The sequence below is a fragment of the Xyrauchen texanus genome, chromosome 46, assembly GCF_025860055.1.
Source record: "Xyrauchen texanus isolate HMW12.3.18 chromosome 46, RBS_HiC_50CHRs, whole genome shotgun sequence".
Taxonomy (NCBI): Eukaryota; Metazoa; Chordata; class Actinopteri; order Cypriniformes; family Catostomidae; genus Xyrauchen; species Xyrauchen texanus.
The window spans coordinates 7,561,218-7,573,630 of record NC_068321.1 but is presented as its reverse complement, the minus strand read 5'-3'; the positions used below and the strand labels follow the sequence as shown (position 1 = coordinate 7,573,630).

Below are 12,413 nucleotides of genomic sequence, written 5' to 3'. Positions count from 1 at the left end.
AGTGATCGCCGTGTGGCCACCGTCTGGGTTAACACTTAATTTTAATGTGTCCTTGTTACACATATTACATGTATTTGCTATAGTAATAACAGTCAATTATGTGTAGTTACAAGCAACTAATCCTAAACCAAACCCTTACCATAACCCTAAACCTATAGTAATTACAAGTTGTTAATTAGTAATAATCAGTCATTTCTTGTGTAGTTACACTGTAACAAGATATAGATATATAGATATAAATAAATAACACACACCGATCAGCCACAACATTAAAACCACATGCCTAATATTGTGTATGCCCCCCTCATGCCGCCAAAACTGCGCTAGGGCTGGGATAAACGATTATTTTTTAAACGATTAATCTAGCGATTATTTTTCCGATGCATCGATTAATCTAACGATTAATTTTTTCAGTCTGGTTCGATTTCGATTCGATTAATCGACTTGTGACAACACCGGTAATACCGGTTTCATCGGGGGTGGGGGTGTATAAAATGTTTAAAAAAAAACATTTGCCGGGAGTTTGATTGACTGGCGATCTGATCAATCAATCATAATACGCCATTTTTGTCCGACAAAGTAGTCAGGAGAGAGAAGATTAACGTCGGTGGATTTGAATTTGAATAATGGATTGTAGGCTACTGTACTGACATCTTTCCGCGGTTAAAACAACAGTCCTTCTGATGTAGGCTACATTCATGTTTAGCCTATTTGATGCTATAAATTAACCAAGGAAAAGATGATCGGTTCACGAGCAGCTTTAACTGAGGCAATCTGTCATGACACATTAAAGAGCCACAAAATAGTAGGCCTATTTATGGTTTAATTTTCTTTGAATGTCCAAATTTGAAAGTTGAGACTTTATTAAATGTTACCTGCTTGGTCCTGTCTGTCAGCGCGTTGTCAGTGTCCTCTATGTATTTTTCACGACATTCATAGCTATAAGCGCATTATTAATAGCTATAAGCGAAAACTTTAGGTGTCGACAACGTATTATAGCCTACTCCAACATCGAGTGCAAAGTGGGGAGTTGAAAAAAAACTTACGGTGCTCTGACATATGCAGCTGCTCCCGGGTGGCGCCTCTTAAGGTGCTGGTGCATTGCCGTGGTGCTAGAATGGAAGGCCATCTCCATTTTGCAAAGACGACATATCACGGAATTGTTTCCTTTTAAATTAAAGAATTCCCATACTTTAGAGGAACGAGTGCATGCCGCCTTGCACTTCTGATAGTCTGAGGAGCCACTCGTGTTGCTACTAGTCGCCGGCGCCGCCATCTTTGTTTTGGGTCCGACGAATCGACGCGCATATTTTGCGTCGACGTATTTTTTGCGTCGACGTCATCCCAGCCCTAAACTGCGCCAATCCGCATCTCAGAATACCATTCTGAGATGATATTCTTCTCACCACAATTGTACAGAGCGGTTATTGGAGTTATTGGAGTGACTTTGTCAGTTTGAACCAGTCTGGCCATTCTCTGTTGTCCTCTCTCATCAACAAGGCATTTCCGTCCACAGAACTGCCACTCACTGAATGTTTTTTGTTTTTGGCAAAATTTGGAGTAAATTCTAGAGTCTGTTGTTTGTGAAAATACCAGGAGATCAGCAGTTACAGAAATACTCAAACCAGCCCGTCTGGCACCAACAATCATGCCTGCCAATCACGGTCCAAATCACAGAGATTAAAAATGTTCCCCATTCTGATGGTTCATGTGAACATTAACTGAAGCTCCTGACCCGTATCTGCATGATTTTATGCACTGCACTGCTGCCACATGATTGGCTGATTAGATAATCGCATGGCTGATTGTTGGTGCCAAATGGGCTGATTTGAGTATAATTTATAAGATATCTAATTTCAATTGTTTATAAATATAGCCTAAGTCTTTCTTTTCTGTTACTGGATGGTACCCAGACACAGAGACTACAAGAGTGCAAATTGAATGAAATCCCAGACGCAATTTATTGTGCTACTCCAATCTCAATCAATAATTACCGGAAGAAAAAAAAAGTGGTACACAATACGAGACTTTTAATTATAAAGAAGCCTAAAATACACATGGGACTCTTATTATGAAATGTCCGCACTAACAGTTGTGAGCTCACTGATGGCTGATTCGCTGAGAAAGTGAATCCGATTCAAACGGCTAACCTGAGCGCCTGAGTTCAAACCCTCAGTTCTTTTGGGGTAATTCATGAAAAAGACCAGGATCAAGAGTCATTTGTTCACGACTCTCTTGCGCTGGGTTTGTTGTTGCGTGCTGTGCAGCGAGCTCGTCAGAAACAGAACGGGTAAAAAGCGGCACGATACACACTAGTGCGTGCTCTAAAGATGAATTCAATAACTTACAAGATGATATCTGACAAAACCACATATGAACGCACACAACCCGACTGTCACCAATGGCGACTAGATTTAAAATTATTGTAGCAGTCATTTATTTTTGGTCACATTTGCAACCATTTTAGTCGCAGTCTGGAGCCCTGTATTGTTTGTGTCCTGTGTATATATTTTTAACAGTGAGTATTTTAATGTTTTTGGATTGGCCCCATTCACTTCAATTGTAAGTGCCTCACTGTAACCCAGAGGGACAAGTAGAAATTAAAGAGCACCTGTTATGGTTTTTCAAATATTACCTTTCATGTAGTGTGTTATATAGCTGTTTCTGAATGTAAAAAAGTTTACAAAGTTTCAAAAATCAAAGTGCACGACAAATGGAGTTATTGACTCCCAAAAGAATGAACCGATTCTGAACACCTGAAATGACTCGTTAGTAAGTCCAGACTTACTTCCTGTACTAACCTATGTAATTTGGTAACAAAAACCTGCCTCTGGTCTTCATTGGCTGCTCGCAAACAGCTTTGATCCACCCTAAAACACTTCACAAAGAGTTAGACCAATCACAACAGACATAAATAGGCTGATCAACTTTTGAAATGGAGGACAAAGTGCTTCCTATATCTGATGCTGTTGACGTCAAAAATCTGTGCATCAAATCAAACTCTACGATAATCTGGCAAGAGCATATTGTCCTCCTGAACGACAAACAACAATTAAAAATTCATATTTTTTATAGGCTACCATAAATTACATTAAATTAAAAAAAATGACAATACAAAATACAAACTAAATAAAGTATAGATTAATTATTAAAAATAATCTGGCTGTGTTACAATACTGGACAAAACTATGGTATAAAAAATAATTAAAACTGATACAGAGTTACAACCTTGGTGAAGTCTAAGGGGGGCTTGGAGGGGCATTGCACCCTAGATTTGCCTTGAGTCCCCCCAGAAACTTCTGATGCCCCCACCCAGACAGAAGGTAAAACGATGAACCTTTTTTTTTCTTCATCAGAGAATGACTCTTGGTTTGATTGCTTGGACCGAACCCGAGTTTGTTGCCTTCCCCTCCCTCTGCCCCCGCTGGTCTCTGTTCACATCATATTATTTGCAAGAGTGTGGCAAGAGATGTGAAGAATGTAAGCTGCTCTCTGAAGGTGATTTATTTGGACACAAGCAGGTATGCGAAATGCATTATACCACAATAATTGCGATCGCAAACCAGCAAAGATTCAAATTATACATTAAGCGTCAATTGGTTAACTTCTGCAATTTGGTCCAATTGTGTTCCTATCAGCAGCAAACCATACAGAGTTCAAATGAACAGTACCCCAGACCACTTTTACATGTGGACTCGGGTCCGGGTTCGCAGGCACGTGCCCGAATTTGGAACATAGCATTCACATTATCCAAACGAACCAAACATTGATGTCAATCGACCCTGTGTGCACCAAAAGTGTTAGTGTGGAAGCACCCTTACATAATAGTTTTTTCAAATACAAAAGGGAACAGTTGGGGCAGGACGTGTACATAACATCATACACAGTGTGCAGTAGTGCCTACAGCTATTTCTGAATTGAAATGCAGTGAGACGTCATGATGGACAAATTTCCTGTTGTCCGTCCTCTCTTTTCACTTGGCAATACACTTACAATTATAATTAAGAGTGTTCTTAACTCTACAACTGGGACCTAAATCTGCGGCCAGTGGTTAGGAATTGAGATTTGAGATAAAGATGCTTCTCCTACATTAATAAAGCAAATTGAGCTTTGGTTTTTGCTTGTGCTGCTAGTGTTGTGAATAGAAATACATTTTCATTGATTTTGGCTTGACTTAATATAACTTATTTTTACTCGTGTTATTGACTTCAGGTAATCTTGTTAAATTCACTGAGTGAAGCTACAGGAAATCCCAAAGACACTGACACACAATTTGTCAGCCTTTTTGTTAATATACAGTGGAAGTAAAAAATATTTTGACTTAAATCACAATTAAAAATGTATGAATGTTATTGCATTTCATTAAAAAATATCAAACACAGTTGCGGATGTGTCAACAAATGATACTAGACCCTTTCTCAGAGCTGACTTCACTTTCTGAGTTTTTGCAAAAACTTTTAATCAACATAATACAATAACAACAATTAATCTCTTTAGCAAATATTGTCTGCCTTGGGCATAAACCAATATATAATTATGACAAATCTATGAGGATGAAAGGATGCTTCTAGTCATATCCTCAGTCCAGAACACAAGTGAGATCACATTAGCCTTGTCTGTCATCAATAGTGTGACCAGTTGTCCCAGTTCACCTGGGATAGTCTCGGTTTTAAGCGGTGTGTCCCTGTGTCCTGACAATTCTCTAAAAAATGTAATTATGTCCCGGTTTCAGCTGGAAGGCACACTGATTTTCTTCTTCCTAAATTAAATATCCTTATTGTCCTTCTCGCTATTGTCTCTGGTATCGTTTGCAGAGAAGAGAAGAAATTTTGATGCGTCGCATGTTGATTTGATCATACTTATTTTCTAGTCTTTCAGCAAATCAGCTGAAATTTATCTGGTTACCATGGTGATGATGCCATGCGCTTGGCGCTCGCACTGAATAAAAATGAGTTATCAACAACGAGCTGAAAGAAGCCGATCCATTTCTTTGTGCAACAAGTGAACATGTAAACTATGTGTTTTGCTGTCACTGTGTATGTTCATTTCCCCATGACCATGACCATGGAGATAAATCAGACAATGTCACATTTAGACAGGTACACTGCACTTTTTACATAGTATAAGAAGTTAAATGTTGAGATATGGGATTGTGTTTTGAATTTTAGGTTCCAGTGTTATGAACTTTGTGTTAAAATGTGTACCTGACCTGACATGACAAGTCATTTCATAATTACACATGCACTATTAAATCATATGGATAGAATAGGCTGCTTGGTATTTGTACATTTAAAATAAGCTAATGTGGTTAAATCTTGAAAAATAAAATATAAAATAAAATCAAACTATATATAGTTAAGTGCAGACATTTGCATGACCCTTTTGTTGTATACGTTTCACACCCCTTTCAGAATGTACACATATAAGAGATAAAAGATAATAGTATATCACTACCTTTCAGAAGCTACACAACACATAATGTACTCTAATTTACACAAATCATCCTGTTCAAAAGTTTGCACCCCCTTGGTTCTTCTTGTGTTCCCTTCTTGAGCATCAGTGAAAGTTTGCACCTTTTGTGTTTTAGTGCCTCAATTGTTCAAAGTGTGAAAAGCTAGATTTCAACATCATACAGCCACTGAATAACTCAAATGTGCAGAAGATGCTGGGAAACCAAAGAATTGATTTTCGTACTTTTTTTTTTAAAGAAAAATAGACAGCGTCACTGCTCTGGACAAAGAACCCAGCCAACATGTCCAAGTGGCCCCAGTTAGGCTGCCCAATATTGTTTTATTGAGGATCCTGTTTGGGCCCCATTTGGGCTGCCCATGTAGGTCCCAAGTGACAGCCCATCAAAAACCCACATGGGGCCCACATGGAAATGCTGGCTGGGAAGGGACTCAGGAACAATTATTACACAAACAGTCACTGATCATTGAGAACGCAACACATCCATCATTTTAAAAACCAATGGAATGTAAACTTTTGAACAGGATAATTTGTGTAAATTCAGTTACTATTTTGTCTTGTGGGATATATGTGAGTATCTGTTATGTCAAATAGCTTCTTCGGGGCACTTCTACATAAAAAACGAAATGCAATTTGTTGCATCAAACCAGGTGTCCCGGTTTGAGACTTTAAGAATCTGGTCACCCTAGTCATCAGTCTCATAGTTTATGCAAAATAAAGAAGTGGCTTACCTGAAGAATGACAAAGAAGAGTATTGCAGATGCCTTTACATAAAGTTTTGAAAGAAACATATCCCATTTTATTTTACTGGTCGTGATGGTGCGGTCCTAATATCATGTTATGTTTAAGTTTCCCGCGACTTATCTCAACTCTTATAAACTTCCTTCAGTTTGATGCTTCTCGTCAAACAGCAGGTCGAATTGATGGGAGAAGTCTGAGCTCTTGCCTGTGGTGGAGTTGACTATTGTCACCCGTGTTAAAAGTTGCTTATGTTATCCGTGTAAATGTTCCGCCTCTGGTTCCCTCAGCGCTACGAAACTCATCGGTGCACTAACCGCTGCAATGCCTCTCACGTAATGACCGCTATTTCGCTCCCTCTATCTAAACAGGAAGTTATAATATTCATATTTTAAAAAAATGCCACTGTAGCTCACTTTATGAGAGTATGGGAGACAGACACATTTTATTTTAGGCTACTTGTGTCAATATCCATTAGAGATCCTGTAGGAACTGTTTTTGTTAGTTTTTTTTTAATAATAATGTTTAGTGAAGAAGAAACATATTACAAAGAATTGGAAAGGCGTTCTCAACAAATCATTGTGATTAGAAAGTAAAGCTGAAATTATTATAACCTTCAAAACATGTTTAACAATACACCCCCAGAGAGAGAGAGAGAGAGAGAGAGAGAGAGAGAGAGAGAGAGAGAGATACTGCCCTTCTCATTTCTGCACTGCTTTTCATCACAGACAGATGGACTACTGGGCGAACATAGTCAAAGTCATAAAACACATTTTATGTGTGAATTGAAAATTGTGTGAATCTTCAAAAAAGATTCGTTTTTATTACTGATTCACAGAAAATATGGTAAACTATTCACACATATTAAAAACTTAACATTAAGGAGTCATGTTACTATTCACATCACTGCAATCTGCTTTGTTTCTTTTCCTTGTAGATTCCCACAACATCACCATGCTTCTGTAACTACCCCCACCTCCAAACATGTTTACTTTTTGGGGGAAAATTGCGCTAATTATACTTGCGCAATGCCCATGAGAGGAGTAACCATGTTAGTACAACAAATATTTAGAAGTTGACTGACTTTTTTCTTGGTGGATTACAACAATGATTGAAAAATATCTCTTTAGATTAATCTATGGAAGAGATGCCTATGGGACAGGCCTTGTACCATGTCTCCTGGGTGTGGGTGGTTCCTCAGAGGAAGGTCATTATTTAGCTTCAATTAAAAACTAGTTCCTACACAGAAGCCTGAAGCACAAACATGCAGATTATATCATTATACACACTAGCTCTATCTCTTAGTTTTTCTTACAGTATATGACACAATAACCCTGATGAAAATACCAGCTTATTCAACATGCAATTTTCATGCAGGCATAGGCTGGTTTATGCTGGTTAGTGCTGGTTTGGTGCTGGTCTAGCTTGTGGACCAGCATATCCATGTTTTTTGCCAGCAAAACATTGCATATTTCTGACTAAACTGCTTAAGCTAGTTTAAAAGCCTGGTGGGGACACCAGCACACCAGCATTCAATGCTGGGGCACCAGCACCCAGAACACAACATAAGCTGGTACCAGCTTGTGTGAACTTGCAAAAACGATGTCAGGCACTCTCATATGCTCTGGCCCCCTCCTTGCTCATTGTGGTGACAAGGTTTAGTGTCACTGAATGGCTGGATGTCTGAGTGGTGTCTGGAGAACAGCATAGGATTTATAGACAATTGGAAGAGTTTTTGGGGTAGATTTGACCTGCTAAAGAGAGATGGACTCCATCACTCCAGGGAAGGTGCTGCTCTCTTCTCTAGTAATTTGGCTAACTGGGGCCCAGGTGAGGAAGCTGACAAACTTGCAAATCTGAACATCTTCTAGCTGCATTGAGACATCACACAGGTCACATAAACTGCAACACACAGAAACTGTATCACCTACATATCATATAGAGACTGCGTTTGCTCTCAAAACTACCAAACACAAAACTCTCAATAAATTATTTAAAACAAATTTGAATAAGATAAAACTTAACTTTTTGACTGAAACCTGGCTTAAACTGGATGAATATATTAGTTTAACTGAATCTACTCCCCCAGGTTATTGTAATAACAAGAGCCTCATATGAAGGGTCAAGGAGGTGTCGCTACAAGTTACAGTGAAGTTTTTACTCAGACACTCAGAGGACAGGATATCTTTTGAACTAATAATACTTAATGTGACACCATCATATACAAATTAAAAATCTCTGTCATCTTTTGCCCTTGCTATAGTATACAGATCACCCCAGCCAATGGTGAATTTGCTAATTTTCTCTCAGATCTTGTAGTTAATGTGGATAGAGCTGTAATTGTTGGTGACTACAACATTTCCATAGATAATGAAAATGACATTGGAATTAGCATTTATCGATAATTTCAACTCACTTAGAGTCAGACAAAATGTTACAGGACCAACTCATCGCCATTATCATTCGCTAGATTTAATTCTGTCGTATGGAGTTGATGTTGATACTATAGAAATTCTGCTGCAGACCGATGACATCTCAGATCATTACCCTGTATCTTGTATGCCGCGATCAGCTAATGTTACTCAATCTACACCACGCTATCTGTCAGGTAGAACAATTCTTTTGACCACTAAAGATAGGTTCACTAATAATCTTCCAGATCTTTGTGATCTGTGTGCGTTATACATCGTACAAGCTGAGTTACTGTGATAATATAATCCTTAAAGCTGTGTGCGTACATGAAGAAAAAGAAAGTTATATCTCATTCTAGTAGAAATATTCCTGTTAATAATGTTGATGTTATCATTATGATGTTGTATTAATCTTGTAAATTTGTATTTGTACAAGTTGATGTTATTTGTCAATCTCTGTCGGGAAGCTAACGTTCTAGTATTACAGACACGTGCTATAATGCATTGTCGTTATATTAAATATAAATGTTAATATGTTAGCCAGATTGACTTCATTTGACACACTACACTATAATAATTGTGGATTTGTCAGTGAATTTCAGACAATAGGTGGTTGTTTATTTATGTTTATTGTAGGAAATATTTAATATGTAACAATTTAACAGAAGGATTGAAATATTCTTTGTCTAATTCGCACAGTTTTCTTCTGTGACCACACACACACACATACACACTCATACCCTTTTCACCACTATACATTATAACCTAAGTGCTCACCATCATGACTTGTATCCATGTACCCAGCTTTTCATTAAAGTTTTGTGGATGTAACTCTCCGAGCCCTTACTCTCAGCTCTTTAGGTTCTTCACTTTGGAACGACATGCAGTCCTTATTGTGCCACATATGAACAACAAAGACAAGTGAAGGACAACAGTGAAGACTACTAAGATGTTCGGAACTCTGTAGAGCAGACATTCTATGTAGGTAACTGTTTGCAGAGTCTCGACTCCCCGGAGAAAGCCCATAACCTTGTCAACAGGATGCAGAGTCTTTTGTCTTCTGTTGGCTTTGAAATCCGTCAGTGGGACAGTAACATACCTGTTGTAGTAGAACACCCCCCAGTTGAAGCCAGAGCAGCCAGCACTAAACTGTGGCTTTCTGAGCATAGTTCAGACCCACAAGAGCCAGCTCTAGGTATTCGTTGGAATTGTCTCACTGACCACCTTGGATACAAACATCGCCAAGTTCACTACTCTGGACCCACACTACGAAATGTATACAATGTTCTAGTTCCATGACCCTCTTGGATATCTTGTACCCTTCAGCACCAAAGTGAAAATACTGATTCAAGATCTCTGGAAACTCAAGACGACTGGGATGATATTATACACCCTGAGAGCTTGTTAGTACAATGGCAAGCTTGGGAGGCCGAACTGGCAAACTTGCATACTGTAGAAATACCCAGAGCCTACATACCACCATGTGCTGACACAAAAGGCACCAACAACCATTCACATCTTTTGTAATGCCTCGGAACGAGCATATGGTTCAGCCGCATACCTTCACACTGAAGATCAAAAGAAACTGATTTATGTAGCCTTTGTGATGGCAAGGGAGTGGCCTTCTAGAGTGATTTATCGCAAAAAGATCTCTATGCCCCGCTTAGAGCTTTGTGCTGCTCTTTCAGGAGCACAGCTGTCAAAGTTACTCAGTAATGAGCTTTCTGTTCCTTCAAGTGATATAACTTTGTGGACTGATTTGACAACAGTGCTGAGCTGGCTAAGATCAAACTCCTGCCACTACAAAGTCTTTGTTGGCACACACATTGCTGAGATCAGGACATGACTTTGGCATCAAATTGGTGATACGTCAATACAGCAGATAACCCAGCGGATGATCTTACTAGGGGGAAGACTTTGCAAGAGTTGAGCAAACCTCAGCACTAGCGTCAGGGACCACCATTCCTTTGCCACCACCCCAACACATGGCCATCCCTGCTTCAACTAACAGCTCATGAGGTCAGTGATGTGTTAAAAAAGCAATCATTCTGTGGAAATGCATTTCTGGCCTAGCCGCAACCTGACATCTCAAATATCAAGAGTTGGAACAAACTTTTGAAAGCAACTCACTGGTCCCTTCATGGGGTGGCTGTTGACATGACTGCAGCAGATATTATAGCGGCTGAACTATACCTGTTAAAACAAGCACAGAATGACAACTTTCCAGAGGAGGCGCAGACACAAGATCCAGACACAATGCATCCAATAGTACCAGACCCTAAACATCATATTACAATGCTCCTAATCAAAGAATATGACAACCAACTTCTCCATCCAGGCCCTGAGCGGGTCTTGGGTGAGATCAGACGCAAGTACTGGCTCCTGCGTGACAGAGAATCTATCAAGAAGCACCAGTACAATTGTGAAATGTGTCAAAAATCGAGAGAAATCCCGTAATTCAGAAAATGGCAGATTGCCTACGGCTATATAAACCACCATTCTGGTCCACTGGTATAGACTGTTTTGGGCCATTCACTGTTAAACTGGGCATACGCACAGAGAAACGCTGGGGAATTATATTCAAATGTATGACAACAAGGTGCATACATCTTGATCCCTTAGAGAGCATGGACACTGATACTTTTCTGATGGCGTTAAGACGATTTGTGTCGTGTCGTGGTAAGCCATGTGAGATACTGGCTGATAGAGGCATCAACTTCTGAGGAAGAGCCACTGAAATCCAGGAGGCCTTTGTTAGAGGTTCCACTTAAAGAACATCTAACAGGTCAAGAAATTGCCTTCCAGTATAACTCTCCAAATACTCCACACTTCGGAGGGACCTGGGAGCGAGAGATACAATCAGTGAAAACTGCTCTTCGCGGGTAGTCTTGGGCAATCAAACAGTGACTGAGCCAGTATTGCGAACAGTGCTAGTGGAAGTTGAGGGAATCGTCAACTCTTAGCTACTCGGCTACGTTTCATCAGATGTTGGTGACCCAGACCCAGTCACACCAAATCTATTGCTAATGGGTCATCATGATGCATCACTCCCACAAGTAATCTACTCATCTAGTGATCTGTTAATGAGATGACGATGGCGACACAGACAAATTCTAGCTGATCACTTCTGGGTTAACTTCATTCGGCTTTATTTACCAAGCCTGCAGCCATGCCAAAAATGGCAGAAGGACAATGCCAATCTGAGTAATGATCAGATAGTCATGCTAGTTGATCTACAGTTGCCCCGAGCCTTGTGGCCTATAGGCAGAGTGACTAAAACATATGTAGGAGTAGATGAGCGCATACGCACTGCAGAAGTGCAAGTGAAAGGGCGAACTTATCTTCGGCCTATTGCCCAGTTAATTAAGTTGTCATTATGAGAGGATGATGAAGGAAATAATAACTGACACTGAGACTTTCCTATTTAACTACAAATTTAGATAAAAAATTTGGGGCGGCAATGTAGGAAAGTGCTATAATGCATTGTTGTTATATTAAGTATAAATGTTAATCTGTTAGCCAGATTAACTTCATTTGACACACTACACTATACTAATTGTGGATTTGTCAGTACATTTTAGACAATAGGTGATTGTTTATTGTTTATTTATGTTCAGTATGGGAAATGTTTAATATGTACAAATTTAACAGAAGGATTGTAATATTCTTTGTCTAATTCGCACAATTTTCTTCTGTTTCAGACCACGCACACGCGCGCACACACACACACACACACACATCTACACACTCAAACCTTTGTCACCACTATACATTATAACCTAATTGCTCACCGTC

General features: G+C 39.4%; 1 protein-coding gene across 37 annotated transcripts in view; it reads right to left on the bottom strand.

Moving 5' to 3' along the window:
* LOC127637984 (uncharacterized) overlaps window positions 1-6,430 on the bottom strand; it is a 135,197-nt gene extending 128,767 nt beyond the window's left edge. For all 37 annotated transcript variants that reach the window (XM_052119342.1, XM_052119304.1, XM_052119306.1 and 34 more), the window contains exon 1: window positions 6,201-6,430. In XM_052119342.1, coding sequence (XP_051975302.1) covers window positions 6,201-6,260 — 60 coding nt within the window. In that variant the 5' untranslated portion in view covers window positions 6,261-6,430. The remainder of the gene's footprint in view (window positions 1-6,200) is intronic.
* Between the last annotated feature and the right edge of the window lie 5,983 nt (window positions 6,431-12,413).